The sequence below is a fragment of the Oncorhynchus mykiss genome, chromosome 5 (genome assembly GCF_057628025.1).
Source record: "Oncorhynchus mykiss isolate SJ-2025 chromosome 5, ASM5762802v1, whole genome shotgun sequence".
NCBI lineage: Eukaryota > Metazoa > Chordata > Actinopteri > Salmoniformes > Salmonidae > Oncorhynchus > Oncorhynchus mykiss.
The window spans coordinates 23,613,516-23,637,987 of record NC_143026.1 but is presented as its reverse complement, the minus strand read 5'-3'; the positions used below and the strand labels follow the sequence as shown (position 1 = coordinate 23,637,987).

Genomic DNA, 24,472 nt, shown 5'->3' with positions numbered 1-24,472 from the left:
TCGTATATTGCACAAATCTGGCCTTTATGGAAGAGTGGCAAGAAGAAAGCCATTTCTTAAAGATATCCATAAAAAGTGTTGTTTAAAGTTTGCCACAAGCCACCTGGGAGACACACCAAACATGTGGAAGAAGGTGCTCTGGTCAGATGAAACCAAAATTGAACTTTTTGGCAACAATGCAAAATGTTATGTTTGGCGTAAAAGCAACACAGCTCATCACCCTGAACACACCATCCCCACTGTCAAACATGGTGGTGGCAGCATCATGGTTTGGGCCTGCTTTTCTTCAGCAGGGTCAGGGAAGATGGTTCAAATTGATGGGAAGATGGATGGAGCCAAATACAGGACCATTCTGGAAGAAAACCTGATGGAGTCTGCAAAAGACCTGAGACTGGGACGGAGATTTGTCTTCCAACAAGACAATGATCCAAAACATAAAGCAAAGTCTACAATGGAATGGTTCAAAAATAAACATATCCAGGTGTTAGAATGGCCAAGTCAAAGTCCAGACCTGAATCCAATCGAGAATCTGTGGAAAGAACTGAAAACTGCTGTTCACAAATGCTCTCCATCCAACCTCACTGAGCTCGAGCTGTTTTGCAAGGAGGAATGGGAAACAATTTCAGTCTCTCGATGTGCAAAACTGATAGAGACATACCCCAAGCGACTTACAGCTGTAATCGCAGCAAAAGGTGGCGCTACAAAGTATTAACTTAAGGGGGCTGAATAATTTTGCACACCCAATTTTTCCGTTTTTGATTTGTTAAAAAAGTTTGAAATATCCAATAAATGTCGTTCCACTTCATGATTGTGTCCCACTTGTTGTTGATTCTTCACAAAAAAATACAGTTTTATATCTTTATGTTTGAAGCCTGAAATGTGGCAAAAGGTCGCAAAGTTCAAGGGGGACGAATACTTTCACAAGGCACTGTAAGCCCAGGTACTGGGTTATGATAAGAGAGGTTGTATCTCTGGACATGCTGGTTATAATGGGTGAGGTCACTGCATGTGTGGGAGGTGGGACAAAGGAGGTATCAGAGGTATGAACTAGGGGCTCCATTGTAAACTAAAACAATGATAACTAACCTGAACAACAGTATACAAGGCATATTGACATTTGAGAGAGACATACAGCGATGCATAAAGTAATCGCAGGTATTGATTGCGAGAGCTAGCTAAAACAACAGGTGAGACAACAACAGCTAATCAGCTAACACAACAACAGCAGGTAAAATGGCGATGACTAGGCAGAGAGGGTCGGATTAACTACACACAGAGCCTGAGTTTGCGGCTGGGGCCGACAGATAAAAAATAAATAAACAGAATGGAGTACCGTGATTAATGGACAGTCCAGCAGGCATCAGCTATGTAGCCAATTGATCATAGTGGGAGATTGGTAGATGGGTAAAAAAACAAAACAGACATTGAACATCTCTTCGAGCATGCTGCAGTTATTAATTACACTTTGGATGGTGTCTCAAAACAACCAGTCACTACAAAGATACAGGCACCCTTCATTACTCAGTTGCCGGAGAGGAAGGAAACCACTCAGGGATTTCACCATGAGGCCAATGGTGATTTTGAGAAATCTGAGGATGGATCAACAACATTGTAGTTATTCCACAATACAAACATAAATGACAGAGTGAAAAGAAGGAAGCCTGTACAGAACAAAAACAGAATAAAGGCATCCTGTTTTCAATAAGGCACTAAACTAATACTGCAAAATATGTGGCAGAGAAATGAACTTTTTGTCCTGAATACAAAAGCCTTATGCTTGGTGCAAATCCAACACAACACATCACTGAGTACCTGTCACGGCTTCTATGAGTAGTGGGTGGAGAAGTCAGGCGCAGAGAGCAGGGTAGTTCACAAGATGTAGATTTGTATTTTTCAAAACCCAGAGAGACGGTCACGCCACACACACAAGGGCATGTAAAGACCAAGTCCAAACAACAGGACGCAACTGACCGGAAAAATAAATACCACAAAATAATCACACACCATCAACAGAAAAACAAGCCCGCACAAAAGCCGGTGGGCCTACTGGGTTTAAATAGCCCACAACCAAACCTAAACACGAAACAGGTGCAACTAATCAGACACAACTAAATGAAACAGAAAAGGGGATCGGTGGCAGCTAGTAGGCCGGCGACGACGACCGCCGCCCGAACAGGAAGAGGCACCATCTTCGGCGGGATTCGTGACAGTACCACTCTTCATATTTTCAAGCATGGTGGTGGCTTAATCATGTTATGGGTATGCTTGTCGTCGGCAAGGACTAGGGAGTTTTTTAAGATAAAAATAAATGGAATAGAGCTAAGCACAGACAAAATCCTAGAGGAAAACTTGGTTCAGTCTGCTTTCCAACAGACACTGGGAGATGAATTCTCCTTTCACCAGAACAATTACCTAAAACACAAGGCCAAATATACACTGGAGTTGCTTACCAAGACGACATTGAATGTTCCTGAGTGTCCTAGTTACAGTTTTGACTTAAATCAGCTTGAAAATGTATGGCAAGACATAAACATGGCTGTCTAGCTATGATCAACAACCAACTTGACAGCACTTGAAGAATGTTTTAAAGGATAATGGGCAAGTGTTGTACAATCCACGTGTGCAAAGCACTTAGAGAATTACCCAGAAAGACTCACAGCTGTAATCACAGCCAAAGTCTCAGGGGGTTGAATACTTATCTAATCAAGATATATTAGAGTTTTATTTTCCAGAAATGTTTCAAAAAAGTTTTCTTTCACTTTGCCATTACAGAGTATTTTGTATAGATCTTTGACAAAAAAGTACAATTACATCCATTTTAATCTCACTTTGTAACACAACAAAATGTGGAAAAGGTCAAGGGGAGTGAATACTTTGTGAAGGCACTGTATTTGAAAATGCTGTTCTCACCACCTGCAGGATTTTGAATGCTTCTTTTTATCAATCTGTTATATTTTGATGTGTTTTTCTATTGTGTTGTTGATCCAGGTTGGTCCGTGCCACAAAGCCCTCAGAACACACAGTCCTTCTGGCCGTTGTGCCACAGACGTATGTATACATCGTAATTGATTGATGGTGTTTATTTGCCCTTCAAGAGGATTTTTTCCCGCAACTCACAACTCAAGTTACATACACAAACACCAAACAACAGTAAACAAACACAGATATGTTTCCTCACTGATGATGATAATGTCATACACGTGTGTGTATTCTATAATGATATGTGGTGTATATCTTATGTGGGTGGGCTGATGATGATAATGTCATAGTGTGTGCTGTTTATGCTCTTCTTTCTCTATAGGCCTTTAGATCAGGAGGAGCCGTCTGTTCGTCCTCTACTCTGCGCTGGATTCAGCAGAGTATGTACTCTTCTCCTTATATGTTCCCTTCTTCCTCCTTATATGTTCTCTATGTACTATAGGAGGAAAAGAGGACATGCCTTTATATGGCATGACATCTGCCACCACCAACTCCTCTGTGACTCTGTAAAGTGAACTCAGCCAGGCAACTTAAAACACTCAGCATGCTATCCTATCATCCATCTGCTGAATCAGTCAGTCAGTCAGCTGGCTCATCTTATAAACACATGCAGTGTTTACCTACTGTACTGTACTGTACTGTACAGCAGGTCACAGTTCTCATCACATGCCCTACCTCCAAGATATGTAGGGTGAAAGGCCTCAGAGCTCAGAACCCAGGCAGAGATCACATCCGCAGACTACACACTGTACAGTGCACTGTGTTGCTCATGTTTCTCTCTCTCTCTCTATCGCTCTGGTCAGAGGTATGTGGAGAACATTAGTGTCTCTGCCTGCTATAACGAATTGCTCCAGATAGAACATGGAGAGGTGCGCTGCCAGTTCAAACTCAGGTACATTGGTCCTCACACACACACACACACACACACACACACACACACACACACACACACACACACACACACACATTAAGTTCTTCTATCCTCGTATCCTCGTTTTCCATTCAAAATCCTATTTTCCCTAACACCTAACCCTAGTTCTAACCCTAAACCTAACCCTTAAGATTAAAATAGCCATTGTCCTCATGGGGACTTAGGAAATATCCCCAGGAGGGAGAACTGTCCTTGTTTTACTATCCTTGTGGGGATTTTAGGTCCTCACAAGGATAGAAGAACCAACCTACACACACACACACACACACACACACACACACATAGTATGATTAAACAGCTCTCTTCTCTCCCTCAGGGCGTGCAACTCAGTCTTCACTGCTCTGGACCACTGTCAGGAGGCTGTGGAGATCACCAGTGAAGACCATGTGATACAGGTACACAAACACACACAAACACACAGTCATTCAGCCACACTGAAACACAATGTATCTCTTGACATTTATGGGTTGTTTAGGTAATCTGTGAAATAAAAACAAATCATTCTTATCCATCTCGCTCCCACGCCACCAGTACGTGAACCCAGCGTTTGAGCACATGATGGGATACCACAAAGGAGAGTTAATAGGGAAAGAGCTGACAGAACTCCCCAAGAGTGACAAGAACCGAGCAGATCTTCTAGACACCATCAACACCTGCATCAAGAAAGGAAAGGTGAGCTTCTGAAACTGAGCCACAGTGGAAGTGAGAGATCCTGCAAGAGACCCAATACCTCAACACCTGGTTGAAGACCATCCATCCATTCTTTATATTTGTGTAATGTTTTCTGTCCAGTTGTCTGACTGTCATTTCTTCATTGTATGAATGTTATATTGTTGTCTGACTGTATGTTCCGACTATGTTGTCTCTAGGAGTGGCAGGGGATCTACTACGCCAGGAGGAAGTCAGGTGACAGCATACAGCAGCACGTCAAGATTACGCCTGTGATTGGCCAGGGAGGGTAAATCACTGACATCACTTCCTCTATAAGGAGCCAGGCATCTTAACTTTATTGCACTGGGGACTGGCAGGCTATTGTATGGTCTTCCACCTTGGATTGATAACTGCTTGTGCAACTGGTAGTTACACAAAGATGGTTCCCAATCTAATATGCTTTGCTTTCCATCTCTTTACAGTAAAATCCGCCATTTTGTCTCCATCAAGAGGCCCCACAGTGACAACAACAAACAGGTGAGCAGGCATGGAAGTTATTTTTATGTTTCATGTAATGAGAGCAGTCAGTCTTAATGATTTGATAGTTACATGATCTATTCTTCAACTGTACTTACGTAAGATAAATGAATACCCTGTCAATCAAAAAACATTTATTGTTTTCCCCTTTTCCCCCTTTTGTAACTCGTATGGCCTCAAGGTGTTGTTGATCAATGACAGCTCTATGTTGTATGGAAGGCATGTGGTGTCTGCTTTGTTTGCCAGAATTGTAGCTTCATGGTAAATATGTGGCCTCAAGTGGTTCAGAGACAGCCCTGTGCTAGCCATGGGAAGACCACTTGTCTTCTTACTGTATGATGAATAGTCATACAATACCTTGTATTTCTTGTACAGTATGTTCCGTGCTGAATAAAACAGTGTAGACCAGCCTAAATTTCAAGCTGGCCCATGCTGGTCCATGGTGGTCTATGCTGTTCAAACTGGTCTACAAGCTGGTTAGGCTGGCCGACCAGCTGGTCAAGCTGGTGATGCTGGTGACCAGCTCATGCTGGTATGTTGGTGACAAGTTTATGCTGGTGACCAGTTTATGCTGGTGTCATGTCGTTGCCCTCTTTGGGTACAGCAAGCCCCATCCCCATCCCCCTCTCCCTGCCTCCTCCTTGCCTCCTTCAACTAGGCTGCTGTGGTCAGAGAGAGGTCGTAAATTCCTGAGGAGAAGACCCTGCCTCATGGCCACACAGTATAGAGAGAGAGTGAAGTTTCATAGAGAACAAAGGAATTTCTTCCACCTCACAGAACTGGAGGTCCGAACAAATTTCATGTTCCGGAGAAGGTATAAAAGATCGGTGAAGAATCCAGCTATGAACTGGTCCGTTTGTTACAACTTGGGGAAGCTCATGGGAGACGGTGTGGCCACATTACCATAACGCTGTTTATATAATAGCCTCAAATATGAGTTTTACATCTAATTGTTGTATAAGATGAATGAGTGAGTATGATACTGTTTGTATAATTGTGGAATGTGATTTTGGACTGTTTAATGAAGGAATCTCCCAATTCCCTTTTGAGTTTAACTAAATCAGAGGACCGCCCATGAGCCAGTTAGGGTCAGGCATCCTGGGACAGCCCCTTTTCTGCAATTCCGAATAAAATCCAACTTTGAGAAATTCTCAAGTAGACCATGTTTCTCTCAATCACGGGAGTACAAAGGTTGTAGATCATTGCTGAATATTTTAACCATACCAAGTGGTTAAACGTTTAGACTATCGATACCAACAGAATAAGAACAAGTCTTTTATATTAATTACTAGTCTGCAGCTAGGAATAAGGTATCATTGAACGCGAAGAACGACAACCACCGAAACATCCATTCTACAGCAACATGAATGAATGTCACTCTGAACTATCCACTATAACCATGCCAGAGAGAGAGAGAGACGGACAATTCTACAAAAGAAACAACTTTTCAACAGCGATCAAGACGACACACTGAGCGTAAATATATATATATATTGATTGCAATTGTTCCCGAATGAGTGAGCGGTCATGTGCAAAGGATTAGCATTTCAATTGTTATAATTATCAACTCTGTAGTGACTTCTCAGCTGACCCCAACTCCCCGTTTTGTCCACCAAGCCGCGATGCCGGTTTAGCCCACTAGGGCACATTCCCTTATCATTTCTTATAACCATATTGACTTTGTTGGTTTGTTTATGCATATACTATATATATATATATATATATATATATATATATATATATATATATATATATATATATATATATATAAACAGTATATCACAAAAGTGAGTACACCCCTCACATTTTTGTAAATATTTGAGTATATCTTTTCATGTGACAACACTGAAGAAATGACACTTTGCTACAGTGTAAAGTAGTGAGTGTACAGCTTGTATAACAGTGTAAATTTACTGTCCTCTCAAAATAACTCAACACACAGCCATTCATGTCTAAACCGCTGGCAACAAAAGTGAGTACACCCCTAAGTGAAAACGTCCAAATAATAAGTTGCAAATACTATTTTCCACCATAATTTGCAAATAAATTCATTAAAAATCCTACATTGTGATTTTCTGGATAATTTCTGGATAATTTTGTCTGTCATAGTTGAAGTGTACCTATGATGAAAATTACAGGTCTCTCTCATCTTTTTAAGTGGGAGAACTTGCACAATTGGTGGCTGACTAAATACTTTTTTGCCCCACTGTATATATATTTTTTTTTTACTCAAACCACCCGTGGGCCGGATTGGACCCCCCCGGGCTGTATTTTTGATACCCCTGATTTAGGTAGTTTAACCTTGGCAGTCATTCTGAATGCTGATTGTGGGTAAATAAAACTTTAAATTGTTGGATATTCCCACTCTGGCTGGATTCCAATAGGAATTAAACATCACTTTACAAGCCAGCATAATGTGACTTGCAGGCCTGATGTAGCCACTGTATTAGGGAAAAACTGGGCCCTCAAAGTAAGGCTTATGATATACAGTGAGCACCATAATTCATTGGACAGTGACCATTTTTTTGTTATTTTGGTTCTGTACACTAGCACTTTGAGTTTGAAAGGATACAATGACAATGAGGGGGAAGTGCAGACTGTCAGCTTTAATTTGAGGGTATTTTCATACATATCGGATTAACCGTTTAGAAATTATAGAAGCTTTTGTACATAGTCCCCCCCCCATTTTCGGGCATCAAAAAACACTGGACAGTTTAACATAATGTAGAATAAAGTAGTCATTGTTAATATTTGGTCGCATATCCTTTGCATGCAATGACTGCTTGAAGTCTGCGATGCATCGACATCACCAGACGCTAGGCATCTTCCCTGGTGATGCTCTGTCAGGCCTGTACTGCAGCCATCTTCAGTTCCTGCTTGTTTCGGGGACTTATTGCCTTCAGTCTCCTCTTCAGCATGTAAAATGCATGTTCAATTGGATTCAGATCCAGTGATTGACTCGGCCAGTCAAGGATATGAGACTTTTTGGCCATCAAAAACCCTTTCGTTGCTCTAGAAGTATGTTTAGGGTCATTGTCTTGTTGCATGATGAAGTGCCGTCCAATGAGTTTGGAGGCATTTGGTTTTATCTGAGCAGATAAAATATTTCTGTAGACTTCAGAATTCATTGTTCTACTTCTGTCTGCAGTCACATCATCGATGAAGACAAGTGAGCCTGTTCCACTGGCAGCCATACAGGCCCAAGCCATAACACCCCCTCCACCATGTTTCACGGATGAGGTGGTATGCTTTGGATCATGGGCATGTCTTTTTTTTCTCCACACTTTCCTCTTTCCATCACTCTGGTACATGTTAATCTTTGTCTCATCTGTCCACAATACTTTTTTCCAGAACTCTTGGGGCTCTTTTAGGTGCTTTTTAGCCAACTGTAATCTGGCCTTTCTATTCTTCAGGCTTATCAGTGGTTTGCATCTTGTAGTGTACCCTCTGTAGTCCTGCTGGTGTAGTCTTACACGTATGGTAGACTTTGACACATCTACAACTACATCCAGAAGAGTGTTTTTGATCTGTTGAACTGTTGTCAGGGGGTGGTTTCTTCACCATAGAGAGCATTCATCCACTACAGTGGTCTTCCTCAGTCTACCGGGTCTTTTGACATAATTGAGTTCACCGGTTGTTTTTTTCTTGTTAATGATGAACCAAACTGCTGACTTGGGCATGCCCAGGGTTTTCGCAAGGTTCCCGATTGATTGATTTTCATTTCTGAGCCTTATGACGGCCAGCTTCATTTGCATCGACACTGCTGTCTTCCTCATGTTGTCACACCCCAACAACAACCTACAAAGGCAACAGCAAAGTCTAGAATCAATACTCTTCATCAACAGCTCTCCTGCATTCACTAACGACACCAATGAATACACCTGCCTAACGACACACATCTGTGAAGCCAATTCAACAAATACTTGTAGTACCTTAAAATGGGGGGGACCATGTACAAAAGGTGCTGTCATTTCTAAACGGTTCATCCGATATGTATGAAAAAAATGGTCACTGTCCAATGAATTATGGTGCTCACTGTATATAATGGACTGTCTTAAATAATAAAGCACTTTGATGCTGGTATGCTGGTCACTAGTGTCCAAAACACATACTGGTATGCTGGTCACCAGTGTACAAAACATAGTGAAGGCTTGCCACCAGCAAAAACACAGTGAAGGAACCAGCAAAAACACAGTGAAGGAACCAGCAAAAACACAGTGAAGGAATCAGCAAAAACACAGTGAAGGAACCAGCAAAAACGTAGTGAAAGAACCAGCAAAAACGTAGTGAAGGAACCAGCAAAAACACAGTGAAGGAACCAGCAAAAACGTAGTGAAAGAACCAGCAAAAACACAGTGAAGGAACCAGCAAAAACGTAGTGAAGGAACCAGCAAAAGCACAGTGAAGGAACCAGCAAAAAAACAGTGAAGGAACCAGCAAAAACATAGTGAAAGAACCAGCAAAAACGTAGTGAAAGAACCAGCAAAAACGTAGTGAAAGAACCAGCAAAAACACAGTGAAAGAACCAGCAAAAACACAGTGAAGGAACCAGCAAAAACGTAGTGAAAGAACCGGCAAAAACACAGTGAAGGAACCAGCAAAAACACAGTGAAGGAACCAGCAAAAACGTAGTGAAAGAACCAGCAAAAACACAGTGAAGGAACCAGCAAGAACACAGTGAAGGAACCAGCAAAAACGTAGTGAAAGAACCAGCAAAAACATAGTGAAAGAACCAGCAAAAACGTAGTGAAAGAACCAGCAAAAACGTAGTGAAAGAACCAGCAAAAACGTAGTGAAAGAACCAGCAAAAACACAGTGAAGGAACCAGCAAAAACGTAGTGAAAGAACAAGCAAAAACGTAGTGAATTAACCAGCAAAAACACAGTGAAGGAACCAGCAAAAACACAGTGAAGGAACCAGCAAAAACACAGTGAAGGAACCAGCAAAAACGTAGTGAAAGAACCAGCAAAAACATAGTGAAAGAACCAGAAAAAACACAGTGAAAGAACCAGCAAAAACACAGTGAAGGAACCAGCAAAAACACAGTGAAGGAACCAGCAAAAACGTAGTGAAAGAACCAGCAAAAACATAGTGAAAGAACCAGCAAAAACGTAGTGAAAGAACCAGCAAAAACGTAGTGAAAGAACCAGCAAAAACACAGTGAAGGAACCAGCAAAAACGTAGTGAAAGAACCAGAAAAAACACAGTGAAGGAACCAGCAAAAACACAGTGAAGGAACCAGCAAAAACATAGTGAAAGAACCAACAAAAACACAGTGAAGGAACCAGCAAAAACACAGTGAAGGCGGGTGACCAGCATGGCCAGCCTATGCTGGTCAATTCTGTTTTTTTTCAGCAGGGTTGGCCCCCAGGGTTCTGTATCAGTGCGACAGACAACACTATGCTATTTGGTAAACATTGATTGTCCACTCTACTCTGTATGTACAGTACCATGTAAAAAGTTGTCTGCTGTCTGTGGACCTACTTTAAGTTGCTTTGGCATGCTAAGATTGTTTTGGCATTTATGGCATCTGTAGTCTACAGTGGCCTGTTTGTTTTGGCTTGCCTAGGAGCAGGTGTGTGGTTCTCAGTAGGATTCCAGGCTAACAGCTAGTGTTCATGCTAAGTTAGTGCTAAGCTATAGGCGCCGCAAAGGCTATTAATACCTACAGCACAAACTAGCTGCACTCTGACAGACACTACCCTAAGCTAGCTAGCTGCTGCTGCCTTTCATCTGAGTCAAAGCCCAGCTATCACTGTCCTGTTCGCTCTCTTAACTCCTTGCCTTGGAAATCTCAGCGTTGTCGCTGGTTCCTGTGTGTAACAGAATTCCTGATGCTATCTGTATAACTTTATACAGTTTAAAATACATTTGGAATAAATAGAAGTAGAAATTAAGTGAGGTGCTAACGGAAAGTCAACTTTGGGAAAGTGCTGATTGAGGCACACCCCTCTCCTCTTCATTGCAGTGTGATTTATGACATTCCCCTATCATTCCTTACAGTACCTTTTCTCATTTACAGTGCTTGTGGCCAACTGTTGTCAAGACAGCAATGTTGTAGGCTACTGTTTCTGTCTGGGAATGGTTGCTTTGAGTATTAAACAGAATCATTCCTGTTGCTTGTCTTTCCCACCGCAACCCTTGGCCAGTGTCCATAGTTTCCATTTTAAATCTAGTTGTTGAGTTAGCAGCAGAATCTCTAAGTAGACCTTCACCATGTGACCTTCACCATGTAGGACTCTGACCTATTTCTACTTAACTGTCTCTCTCTCTACTCTCCCCCTTCTCTCTACTCTCCCCCTTCTCTCTCTCTCCCCCTTCTCTCTCTCTCTCTCTCTCTCCCCCTTCTCTCTCTCTCTCTCTCTTTCTCTCTCTCTCTCTCTCTCTCTTCCACTCTTTCTCTGCCCTCTGCCCTCTCTCTCTCTCTCTCTCTCTCTCTCTCTCTCTCTCTCTCTCCCTCTCTTCCACTCTTTCTCTGCCCTCTGTCTCTCTTTCACTCTCTCTCTTTCTCTCACTCTTTCTCTCTCCCCGCTCTTCCTTTCTGTCCACTCACGGTCATCATCCATATTGCTGAATGTTTCCCTTGCAGCTCCAGCCAGTGCAATGTGCTGTGTTTTAGTTCATATCTGTTGTGTGTTACAGCCCCAAGAGGCTATTAAGATACAAGCCAGCTAATTGTGGCAACCTCCTGTGTCATCAGCAGTGTTTACACTGATTTAATCCTATTAGAGAGAGAGATGGGGAACAAGAAAGAGAGAGAGAGATTGATTGTTGTGAGTGAGCTGAGAGCAGTTGACTTGTGTCCTGATCGGTCCTGTTGTGCCTGCTGACAGGAGCAGATTGACATAGAGCAGGCTAAACTGTAAGATACAAGTCTGCTGCTGTCTTTTTAGCGAGCAGTGCAGGGACATTAGAGTGTGTATCACCGCCCAGCTGGCGTAGCACTTATCAGACCACTGCTGGCACTGATCCAGCACACCACTGTAGACAAGCTCATATCAATCTATCAGACGTGTTGACAGCTGATGCCACTAGCAACCCAACAGTGAACTAACTGTAGCTAATGGACAGTCTGCATAATGCTGTTAGTAGTGCCTGCTAGTTACATACTGCCATGATCCCACTATAGAGCCGATGAGTAACTTAGGCAGTGCTGACTTTGCCTATGTCAGGTCACATGTTTGAGTCCGGAGTTACGGTGTGTGTGTCATGGCCAGAGGTAGTCCTGAGTAACGGTGTGTGTCATGGCCTGAGGTAGTCCTGAGTAACGGTGTGGTGTGTGTCATAGCCAGAGGTTGTCCTGAGTAATGGTGTGGTGTGTGTCTCGTGGCCAGAGGTAGTCCTGAGTAACGGTGTTGTGTGTGTCATAGCCAGAGGTTGTCCTGAGTAATGGTGTGGTGTGTGTTTCATGGCCAGAGGTAGTCCTGAGTAACGGTGTGTTTCATGGCCAGAGGTAGTCCTGAGTAACGGTGTGTGTCATGGCCAGAGGTAGTCCTGAGTAACGGTGTGTGTCATGGCCAGAGGTAGTCCTGAGTAACGGTGTGTGTCATGGCCAGAGGTAGTCCTGAGTAACGGTGTGTGTCATGGCCAGAGGTAGTCCTGAGTAACGGTGTATGTCATGGCCAGAGGTAGTCCTGAGTAACGGTGTGTGTCATGGCCAGAGGTAGTCCTGAGTAACGGTGTGTGTCATGGCCAGAGGTAGTCCTGAGTAACGGTGTGTGTCATGGCCAGAGATAGTCCTGAGTAACGGTGTGGTGTGTCTCATGGCCAGAGGTAGTCCTGAGTAACGGTGTGTTTCATGGCCAGAGGTAGTCCTGAGTGACGGTGTGTGTCATGGCCAGAGGTAGTCCTGAGTAAAGGTGTGGTGTGTGTTATGGCCAGAGGTAGTCCTGAGTAACGGTGTGGTGTGTGTCTCATGGCCAGACGTAGTCCTGAGTAACGGTGTGTGTCATGGCCAGAGGTAGTCCTGAGTAACGGCGTGATGTGTGTCATGGCCAGAGGTAGTCCTGAGTAACGGTATGTGTTATGGCCAGAGGTAGTCCTGAGTAACGGTATGGTGTGTGTCATGGCCAGAGATAGCCCTGAGTAACGGTATGGTGTGTGTCATGGCCAGAGGTAGCCCTGAGTAACGGTATGGTGTGTGTCATGGCCAGAGGTAGTCCTGAGTAACGGTGTGTGTCATGGCCAGAGGTAGTCCTGAGTAACGGTGTGTGTCATGACCAGAGGTAGTCCTGAGTAACGGTGTGGTGTGTGTCATAGCCAGAGGTAGTCCTGAGTAACGGTGTATGTCATGGCCAGAGGTAGTCCTGAGTAACGGTGTGTGTCATGGCCAGAGGTAGTCCTGAGTAACGGTGTGGTGTGTGTCATGGCCAGAGGTAGTCCTGAGTAACGGTATGGTGTGTGTCATGGCCAGAGGTAGTCCTGAGTAACGGTGTGGTGTGTCTCATGGCCAGAGGTAGTCCTGAGTAACGGTGTGTTTCATGGCCAGAGGTAGTCCTGAGTAACGGTGTGGTGTGTGTCATAGCCAGAGGTAGTCCTGAGTAACGGTGTATGTCATGGCCAGAGGTAGTCCTGAGTAACAGTGTGTGTCATGACCAGAGGCCGATGAGTAACTTAGGCAGTGCTGACTTTGCCTATGTCAGGTCACATGTTTGAGTCCGGAGTTACGGTGTGTGTGTCATGGCCAGAGGTAGTCCTGAGTAACGTTGTGTGTCATGGCCAGAGGTAGTCCTGAGTAACGGTGTGGTGTGTGTCATAGCCAGAGGTTGTCCTGAGTAATGGTGTGGTGTGTGTCTCGTGGCCAGAGGTAGTCCTGAGTAATGGTGTGGTGTGTGTCTCGTGGACAGAGGTAGTCCTGAGTAACAGTGTGGTGTGTGTCATAGCCAGAGGTTGTCCTGAGTAATGGTGTGGTGTGTGTCTCGTGGCCAGAGGTAGTCCTGAGTAACGGTGTTGTGTGTGTCATAGCCAGAGGTAGTCCTGAGTAATGGTGTGGTGTGTGTTTCATGGCCAGAGGTAGTCCTGAGTAACGGTGTGTTTCATGGCCAGAGGTAGTCCTGAGTAACGGTGTGTGTCATGGCCAGAGGTAGTCCTGAGTAACGGTGTGTGTCATGGCCAGAGGTAGTCCTGAGTAACGGTGTGGTGTGTGTCATGGCCAGAGATAGTCCTGAGTAACGGTGTGTTTCATGGCCAGAGGTAGTCCTGAGTAACGGTGTGTTTCATGGCCAGAGGTAGTCCTGAGTAACGGTGTATGTCATGGCCAGAGGTAGTCCTGAGTAACGGTGTGTTTCATGGCCAGAGGTAGTCCTGAGTAACGGTGTATGTCATGGCCAGAGGTAGTCCTGAGTAATGGTGTGTGTCATGGCCAGAGGTAGTCCTGAGTAAAGGTGTGTGTCATGGCCAGAGGTAGTCCTGAGTAACGGTGTGATGTGTTATGGCCAGAGGTAGTCCTGAGTAACGGTATGGTGTGTGTCATGGCCAGAGATAGTCCTGAGTAACGGTGTATGTCATGGCCAGAGGTAGTCCTGAGTAACGGTGTGTGTCATGGCCAGAGGTAGTCCTGAGTAACGGTGTGTGTCATGGCCAGAGGTAGTCCTGAGTAATGGTGTGTGTCATGGCCAGAGGTAGTCCTGAGTAAAGGTGTGGTGTGTGTTATGGCCAGAGGTAGTCCTGAGTAACGGTGTGGTGTGTGTCTCATGGCCAGAGGTAGTCCTGAGTAACGGTGTGTGTCATGGCCAGAGGTAGTCCTGAGTAACGGTGTGATGTGTTATGGCCAGAGGTAGTCCTGAGTAACGGTATGGTGTGTGTCATGGCCAGAGATAGCCCTGAGTAACGGTATGGTGTGTGTCATGGCCAGAGGTAGTCCTGAGTAACGGTGTGTGTCATGGCCAGAGGTAGTCCTGAGTAACGGTGTGTGTCATGACCAGAGGTAGTCCTGAGTAACGGTGTGGTGTGTGTCATAGCCAGAGGTAGTCCTGAGTAACGGTGTATGTCATGGCCAGAGGTAGTCCTGAGTAACAGTGTGTGTCATGACCAGAGGTTGTCCTGAGTAACGGTATGGTGTGTGTCATGGCCAGAGGTAGTCCTGAGTAACGGTGTGGTGTGTGTCTCATGGCCAGAGGTAGTCCTGAGTAACGGTGTATGTCATGGCCAGAGGTAGCCCTGAGTAACGGTATGGTGTGTGTCATGGCCAGAGGTAGTCCTGAGTAACGGTGTGTGTCATGGCCAGAGGTAGTCCTGAGTAACGGTGTGTGTCATGACCAGAGGTAGTCCTGAGTAACGGTGTGGTGTGTGTCATAGCCAGAGGTAGTCCTGAGTAACGGTGGGTGTTATGGCCAGAGGTAGTCCTGAGTAACGGTGTGTTTCATGACCAGAGGTAGTCCTGAGTAACGGTGTGCTGTGTGTCATGGCCAGAGGTAGTCCTGAGTAACGGTGTGTGTCATGGCCAGAGGTAGCCCTGAGTAACGGTGTATGTCATGGCCAGAGGTACTCCTGAGTAACGGTGTGTGTCATGACCAGAGGTAGTCCTGAGTAACGGTGTGGTGTGTGTCATAGCCAGAGGTTGTCCTGAGTAACGGTATGTGTCATGACCAGAGGTAGTCCTGAGTAACGGTGTGGTGTGTGTCATAGCCAGAGGTAGTCCTGAGTAACGGTATGGTGTGTGTCATGGCCAGAGGTAGTCCTGAGTAACGGTGTGTCTCGTGGCCAGAGGTAGTCCTGAGTAACGGTGTGGTGTGTGTCATAGCCAGAGGTAGTTCTGGGTAACGGTGTATGTCATGGCCAGAGGTAGTCCTGAGTAATGGTGTATGTCATGGCCAGAGGTAGTCCTGAGTAACGGTGTGTGTCATGACCAGAGGTAGTCCTGAGTAACGGTGTGGTGTGTCTCATGGCCAGAGGTAGTCCTGAGTAACGGTGGGTGTCATGGCCAGAGGTAGTCCTGAGTAACGGTGTGCTGTGTGTCATGGCCAGAGGTAGTCCTGAGTAACGGTGTTTGTCATGGCCAGAGGTAGTCCTGAGTAACGGTGTGTGTCATGACCAGAGGTAGTCCTGAGTAACGGTGTGGTGTGTGTCATGGCCAGAGGTAGTTCTGATTAACGGTGTGGTGTGTGTCATGGCCAGAGGTAGTCCTGAGTAACGGTGTGTGTCATGGCCAGAGGTAGTCCTGAGTAACGGTTGTGTGTCATGGCCAGAGGTAGTCCTGAGTAACGGTGTGGTGTGTGTCTCATGGCCAGAGGTAGTCCTGAGTAACGTTGTGGTGTGTGTCATGGCCAGAGGTAGTCCTGAGTAACGGTGTGTGTTACTGTGTTACATACTCTCGCTGTGTTACATGCTCTCACTGTGTTACATGCTGTCACTGTGTTACATATTGTTACTGTGTTACATGCTCTCACTGTGTAACATGCTCTCACTGTGTTACATATTGTTACTGTGTTACATGCCCTCACTGTGTAACATGCTCTCACTGTGTTACTTATTGTCACTGTGTTACATGCTCTCACTGTGTTACATATTGTCACTGTGTTACATGCTCTCATTGCGTTACATATTGTCACTGTGTAACATGCTCTCACTGTGTAACATGCTCTCACTGTGTTACTTATTGTCACTGTGTTACATGCTCTCACTGTGTAACATGCTCTCACTGTGTTACATATTGTCAATGTGTTACATGCTCTCATTGTGTTACATATTGTCACTGTGTAACATGCTCTCACTGTGTAACATGCTCTCACTGTGTTACTTATTGTCACTGTGTTACATATTGTCACTGTGTTACATGCTCTCACTGTGTGACATACTCTCACTGTGTTACTTAACGTCACTGTGTTACATATTGTCACTGTGTTACATGCTCTCACTGTGTTACTTATTGTCACTGTGTTACATGCTCTCACTGTGTAACATGCTCTCACTGTGTTACTTATTGTCACTGTGTTACATGCTCTCACTGTGTTACATGCTCTCACTGTGTAACATGCTCTCGCTGTGCTACCTATTGTCACTGTTACATGCTCTCACTGTGCTACTTATTGTCACTGTGTTACATGCTCTCACTGTGCTACTTATTGTCACTGTGTTACATGCTCTCACTGTGCTACTTATTGTCAATGTGTAACATGCTCTAACTGTGCTACTTATTGTCACTGTGTTACATGCTCTCACGTTGTTACATGCTCTCACTGTGTAACATGCTCTCACCGTGCTACTTATTGTCACTGTGTTACATGCTCTCACTGTGCTACTTATTGTCACTGTGTTACATGCTCTCTCTGTGCTACTTATTATCAATGTGTAACATGCTCTCACTGTGCTACTTATTGTCACTGTGTTACATGCTCTCACTGTGTAACATGCTCTCACTGTGCTACTTATTGTCACTGTGTTACATGCTCTCACTGTGCTACTTATTATCACTTTGTTACATGCTCTCACTGTGTTACATGCTCTCACTGTGTTACATGCTCTCACTGTGTAACATGCTCTCACTGTGCTACTTATTGTCACTGTGTTACATGCTCTCACTGTGCTACTTATTGTCACTGTGTTACATGCTCTCACTGTGCTACTTATTGTCAATGTGTAACATGCTCTCACTGTGTTACTTATTGTCACTGTGTTACATGCTCTCACTGTGTAACATGCTCTCACTGTGTTACATATTGTCACTGTGTTACATGCTCTCACTGTGTGACATACTCTCACTGTGTTACTTAATGTCACTGTGTTACATATTGTCACTGTGTAACATGATCTCACTGTGTAACATGCTCTCACTGTGTTTCTTATTGTCACTGTGTTACATGCTCTCACTGTGTAACATGCTCTCACTGTGTTACATTTTGTCACTGTGTTACATGCTCTCACTGTGTTACTTATTGTCACTGTGTTATATGCTCTCACTGTGTAACATGCTCTCACTTTGTTACTTATTGTCACTGTGTTACATGCTCTCACTGTGTTACATGCTCTCACTGTGTAACATGCTCTCGCTGTGCTACCTATTGTCACTGTTACATGCTCTCACTGTGTTACATGCTCTCACTGTGCTACTTATTGTCAATGTGTAACATGCTCTCACTGTGCTACTTATTGTCACTGTGTTACATGTTCTCACTGTGTTACATGCTCTCACTGTGTTACATGCTCTCACTGTGCTACTTATTGTCAATGTGTAACATGCTCTCACTGTGCTACTTATTGTCACTGTGTTACATGCTCTCACTGTGTTACATGCTCTCACTGTGTTACATGCTCTCACTGTGTAACATGCTCTCGCTGTGCTACCTATTGTCACTGTTACATGCTCTCACTGTGCTACTTATTGTCACTGTGTCACATGCTCTCACTGTGCTACTTATTGTCACTGTGTAACAGGTTCTCACTGTGCTACTTATTGTCACTGTGTTACATGCTCTCACTGTGTAACATGCTCTCACTGTGCTACTTATTGTCAATGTGTAACATGCTCTCACCGTGCTACTTATTGTCACTGTGTTACATGCTCTCACTGTGCTACTTATTGTCACTGTTACATGCTCTCTCTGTGCTACTTATTATCAGTGTGTAACATGCTCTCACTGTGCTACTTATTGTCACTGTGTTACATGCCCTCACTGTGTAACATGCTCTCACTGTGCTACTTATTGTCACTGTGTTACATGCTCTCACTGTGCTACTTATTATCACTGTGTTACATGCTCTCACTGTGTTACATGCTCGCACTGTGTTACATGCTCTAACTGTGCTACTTATTGTCACTGTGTTACATGCTCTCACTGTGTGACATACTCTCACTGTGTTACTTAATGTCACTGTGTTACATATTGTCACTGTGTAACATGATCTCACTGTGTAACATGCTCTCACTGTGTTTCTTATTGTCACTGTGTTACATGCTCTCACTGTGTAACATGCTCTCACTGTGTTACATTTTGTCACTGTGTTACATGCTCTCACTGTGTTACTTATTGTCACTGTGTTATATGCTCTCACTGTGTAACATGCTCTCACTGTGTTACTTATTGTCACTGTGTTACATGCTCTCACTGTGTTACATGCTCTCACTGTGTAACATGCTCTCGCTGTGCTACCTATTGTCACTGTTACATGCTCTCACTGTGTTACATGCTCTCACTGTGTTACATGCTCTCACTGTGCTACTTATTGTCAATGTGTAACATGCTCTCACTGTGCTACTTATTGTCACTGTGTTACATGTTCTCACTGTGTTACATGCTCTCACTGTGTTACATGCTCTCACTGTGCTACTTATTGTCAATGTGTAACATGCTCTCACTGTGCTACTTATTGTCACTGTGTTACATGCTCTCACTGTGTTACATGCTCTCACTGTGTTACATGCTCTCACTGTGTAACATGCTCTCGCTGTGCTACCTATTGTCACTGTTACATGCTCTCACTGTGCTACTTATTGTCACTGTGTCACATGCTCTCACTGTGCTACTTATTGTCACTGTGTAACAGGTTCTCACTGTGCTACTTATTGTCACTGTGTTACATGCTCTCACTGTGTAACATGCTCTCACTGTGCTACTTATTGTCAATGTGTAACATGCTCTCACCGTGCTACTTATTGTCACTGTGTTACATGCTCTCACTGTGCTACTTATTGTCACTGTGTTACATGCTCTCTCTGTGCTACTTATTATCAATGTGTAACATGCTCTCACTGTGCTACTTATTGTCACTGTGTTACATGCTCTCACTGTGTAACATGCTCTCACTGTGCTACTTATTGTCACTGTGTTACATGCTCTCACTGTGCTACTTATTATCACTGTGTTACATGCTCTCACTGTGTTACATGCTCGCACTGTGTTACATGCTCTAACTGTGCTACTTATTGTCACTGTGTTACATGCTCTCACTGTGCTACTTATTGTCAATGTGTTACATGCTCTCACTGTGTTACTTATTGTCGCTGTGTTACATGCTCTCACTGTGTAACATGCTCTCACTGTGCTACTTATTGTCACTGTGTTACATGCTCTCACTGTGCTACTTATTGTCACTGTGTCACAGTCTCTCACTGTGCTACTTATTATCAATGTGTAACATGCTCTCACTGTGCTACTTATTGTCACTGTGTTACATGCTCTCACTGTGCTACTTATTGTCACTGTGTTACATGCTCTCACTCTGCTACTTATTGTCACTGTGTTACATGCTATCACTGTGTAACATGCTCTCACTGTGCTACTTATTGTCACTGTGTTACATGCTCTAACTGTGCTACTTATTGTCACTGTGTTACATGCTCTCACTGTGCTACTTATTGTCACTGTGTTACATGCTCTCACTGTGCTACTTATTGTCACTGTGTTACATGCTCTCACTGTGTAACACGCTCTCACTGTGCTACTTATTGTCACTGTGTTACATGCTCTCACTGTGCTACTTATTTTCACTGTGTTACATGCTCTCACTGTGTAACATGCTCTCACTGTGCTACTTATTGTCAATGTGTAACATGCTCTCACTGTGCTACTTATTGTCACTGTGTTACATGCTCTCACTGTGCTACTTATTGTCACTGTGTTACATGCTCTCACTGTGTAACATGCTCTCACTGTGCTACTTATTGTCACTGTGTAACATGCTCTCACTGTGCTACTTATTGTCACTGTGTTACATGCTCTCACTGTGTAACATGCTCTCACTGTGCTACTTATTGTCACTGTGTTACATGCTCTAACTGTGCTACTTATTGTCACTGTGTTACATGCTCTCACTGTGCTACTTATTGTCACTGTGTTACATGCTCTCACTGTGTAACATGCTCTCACTGTGCTACTTATTGTCACTGTGTTACATGCTCTCACTGTGCTACTTATTGTCACTGTGTTACATGCTCTCACTGTGTAACATGCTCTCACTGTGCTACTTATTGTCAATGTGTATCATGCGCTCACTGTGCTACTTATTGTCACTGTGTTACATGCCCTCACTGTGCTACTTATTGTCACTGTGTTACATGCTCTCACTGTGCTACTTATTGTCACTGTGTTATATGCTCTCACTGTGTAACATGCTCTCACTGTGCTACTTATTGTCACTGTGTTACATGCTCTCACTGTGCTACTTATTGTCACTGTGTTACATGCTCTCACTGTGCTACTTATTGTCACTGTGTTACATGCTCTCACTGAGTTACATGCTCTCACTGTGTAACATGCTCTCACTGTGCTACGTATTGTCACTGTGTTACATGCTCTCACTGTGCTACGTATTGTCACTGTGTTACATGCTCTCACTGTGCTACTTATTGTCACTGTGTTACATGCTCTCACTGTGCTACTTATTGTCACTGTGTTACATGCTCTCACTGTGTTACATGCTCTCACTGTGTAACATGCTCTTACTGTGCTACTTATTGTCACTGTGTTACATGCTCTCACTGTGCTACTTATTGTCACTGTGTTACATGCTCTCACTGTGCTACTTATTGTCACTGTGTTACATGCTCTCACTGTGCTACTTATTGTCAGTGTGTAACATGCTCTCACTGTGCTACTTATTGTCACTGTGTTACATGCTCTCACTGCAGGGGAGGCGGTGGGTCGAAACATTGCACAATAAAACTACAAGAGCAACTATTTATTTTAAAACACCAGCCAGATCTACTAATTCTCTTTCCCTCGCCCTCTGTTTGTGTTTGATACGGTGCGTATCAAACTAAGCCTTTCTTCTCTTTGTCTCTCAGGTCCATAAGATCAACAGAGATGGAGACCATTCCCAGTTAGGTAATCTCCAGTACACTCCCTGTCTCTTTGTTGTTTCACTGTGTCATCATAAGGACACTGACGTAACTTTCAGGAGACAAATCACTGAGCTTTTTTCATGTTAAGATTTCAGACAATTTGTTTAAACTGGAAAGTTCAACACTAAACAACGGAAGAGAAGTGAGGCAGTTGTCTGTCTGGGTCATATAGTCCATCATCCTGTGTTTTCTTTTCCCAGAAAGCCATTCCCTGCGTCACAGAGACAGGAAGAAAGAGTCAGTTGATGCCCGGTCAATCAGCTCACGTAGCAGTGATGGTGAGCATGTATAAATGAACACCAGGGTACTGTGTGTGTGTGTGTGTGTGTGTGTGTGTGTGTGTGTGTGTGTGGGTGTGTGTGTGTGTGTGTGTGTGTGTGTGTGTGTGTGTGTGTGTGTGTGTGTGTGTGTGTGTGTGTGTGTGTGTGTGTGTGTGTGTGTGTGTGTGTGTGTGTGTGTGTGTGTGTGTGTGAGATGGGGGTATGGGAAGACTGAGTGAGGGATCCCAAGGGAGATGGAGGAAGACAGAAATATAAAAACGAAGGGACAAGAAGAAGGATATAGAGAGAGGAGAAGTTAGAGAGAGGAAGGAAGTAAAGAGAAAGGGTGATGAGGAGAGAGGGAGGGTCAGAGAAGAGACCTCAGAGAGCCGTGTTGGGCTCTGATGACATCACTAAGCCCCCCCTCCTCACTCTGACGCAGCTGCTGCTATTTTCATCAGCTGGGCTGAAGGGGCGCTTCTCCTGTCCTATACCTCTTGCTCTCTCTCTCTCTCTCTCTCTCTCTCTCTCTCTCTCTCTCTCTATATTTCATTCTTCTTCTCTGTATTTTCTCTTCCCCTGTTATTTTCTCTCTCCTCTCATTTCCTCCCTATTTTCTCCCTACTCCTCCTTTTCCACGGTTCTTTCTCCTCTCCATTCATAAGGAACATACATATTGCATCATTATACAGGGCAGTTTGCCACCACAGCCCCAGTGGTGTGTTGAGTTACATCCGTTAGACAATATTAAGTTCATTTAATATAAACTAGAATTACATATCTTACTGTAAGAGCAGCATGTCACAGTACTGTAAGAGCAGCATGTCACAGTGCTGTAAGAGCAGTATGTCACAGTACTGTAAGAGCAGTATGTCACAGTACTGTAAGAGCAGTATGTCACAGTACTGTAAGAGCAGTATGTCACAGTGCTGTAAGAGCAGCATGTCACAGTGCTGTAAGAGCAGTATGTCACAGTGCTGTAAGAGCAGTATGTCACAGTGCTGTAAGAGCAGTATGTCACAGTGCTGTAAGAGCAGTATGTCACAGTGCTGTAAGAGCAGTATGTCACAGTGCTGTAAGAGAAGTATGTCACAGTACTGTAAGAGCAGTATGTCACAGTACTGTAAGAGCAGTATGTCACAGTACTGTAAGAGCAGTATGTCACAGTGCTGTAAGAGCAGTATGACACAGTGCTGTAAGAGCAGTATGTCACAGTGCTGTAAGAGCAGTATGTCACAGTGCTGTAAGAGCAGTATGTCACAGTGCTGTAAGAGCAGTATGTCACAGTGCTGTAAGAGCAGTATGTCACAGTGCTGTAAGAGCAGTATGTCACAGTGCTGTAAGAGCAGTATGTCACAGTGCTGTAAGAGCAGTATGTCACAGTGCTGTAAGAGCAGTATGTCACAGTGCTGTAAGAGCAGTATGTCACAGTGCTGTAAGAGAAGTATGTCACAGTACTGTAAGAGAAGTATGTCACAGTGCTGTAAGAGCAGTATGTCACAGTGCTGTAAGAGCAGTATGTCACAGTGCTGTAAGAGCAGTATGTCACAGTACTGTAAGAGCAGTATGTCACAGTGCTGTAAGAGCAGTATGTCACAGTGCTGTAAGAGCAGTATGTCACAGTGCTGTAAGAGCAGTATGTCACAGTACTGTAAGAGCAGTATGTCACAGTACTGTAAGAGCAGTATGTCACAGTACTGTAAGAGCAGTATGTCACAGTACTGTAAGAGCAGTATGTCACAGTGCTGTAAGAGCAGTATGTCACAGTGCTGTAAGAGCAGTATGTCACAGTGCTGTAAGAGCAGTATGTCACAGTACTGTAAGAGCAGTATGTCACAGTGCTGTAAGAGCAGTATGTCACAGTGCTGTAAGAGCAGTATGTCACAGTGCTGTAAGAGCAGTATGTCACAGTACTGTAAGAGCAGTATGTCACAGTACTGTAAGAGCAGTATGTCACAGTACTGTAAGAGCAGTATGTCACAGTACTGTAAGAGCAGTATGTCACAGTGCTGTAAGAGCAGTATGTCACAGTGCTGTAAGAGCAGTATGTCACAGTGCTGTAAGAGCAGTATGTCACAGTACTGAGTCTTGTTGTCTCCAGCTCCCAGTCTGCAGAACCGGAGGTACTCCTCTGTAGCCAGGATCCACTCTATGACCATAGAGGCCCCCATCACCAAGGTACAGTACACACACACACACAGACACACACACACACACACACACACACACACACACACATACACATACCACTAATTGCCAACCGTGCCAATTTATCATCCAAACACCGGCTTCTCAGGCATTACCTCTTAAATCTGATTGTAGTGCCATTCTTCCATC

The 24,472-nt window shown here is 44.1% G+C and overlaps 1 protein-coding gene across 2 annotated transcripts in view; it reads left to right on the top strand.

The window, feature by feature from the left end:
• The window catches only part of pde8b (phosphodiesterase 8B), a 106,979-nt gene that overhangs the window by 62,331 nt on the left and 20,176 nt on the right, over window positions 1–24,472 (top strand). For both annotated transcript variants that reach the window (XM_036977078.2, XM_036977077.2), the window contains exons 4-13: window positions 2,989–3,048; window positions 3,302–3,359; window positions 3,783–3,871; window positions 4,227–4,305; window positions 4,442–4,582; window positions 4,780–4,868; window positions 5,044–5,098; window positions 21,819–21,858; window positions 22,076–22,153; window positions 24,237–24,313. In XM_036977078.2, the coding sequence (XP_036832973.2) occupies window positions 2,989–3,048; window positions 3,302–3,359; window positions 3,783–3,871; window positions 4,227–4,305; window positions 4,442–4,582; window positions 4,780–4,868; window positions 5,044–5,098; window positions 21,819–21,858; window positions 22,076–22,153; window positions 24,237–24,313 (766 nt within the window). The remainder of the gene's footprint in view (window positions 1–2,988; window positions 3,049–3,301; window positions 3,360–3,782; window positions 3,872–4,226; window positions 4,306–4,441; window positions 4,583–4,779; window positions 4,869–5,043; window positions 5,099–21,818; window positions 21,859–22,075; window positions 22,154–24,236; window positions 24,314–24,472) is intronic.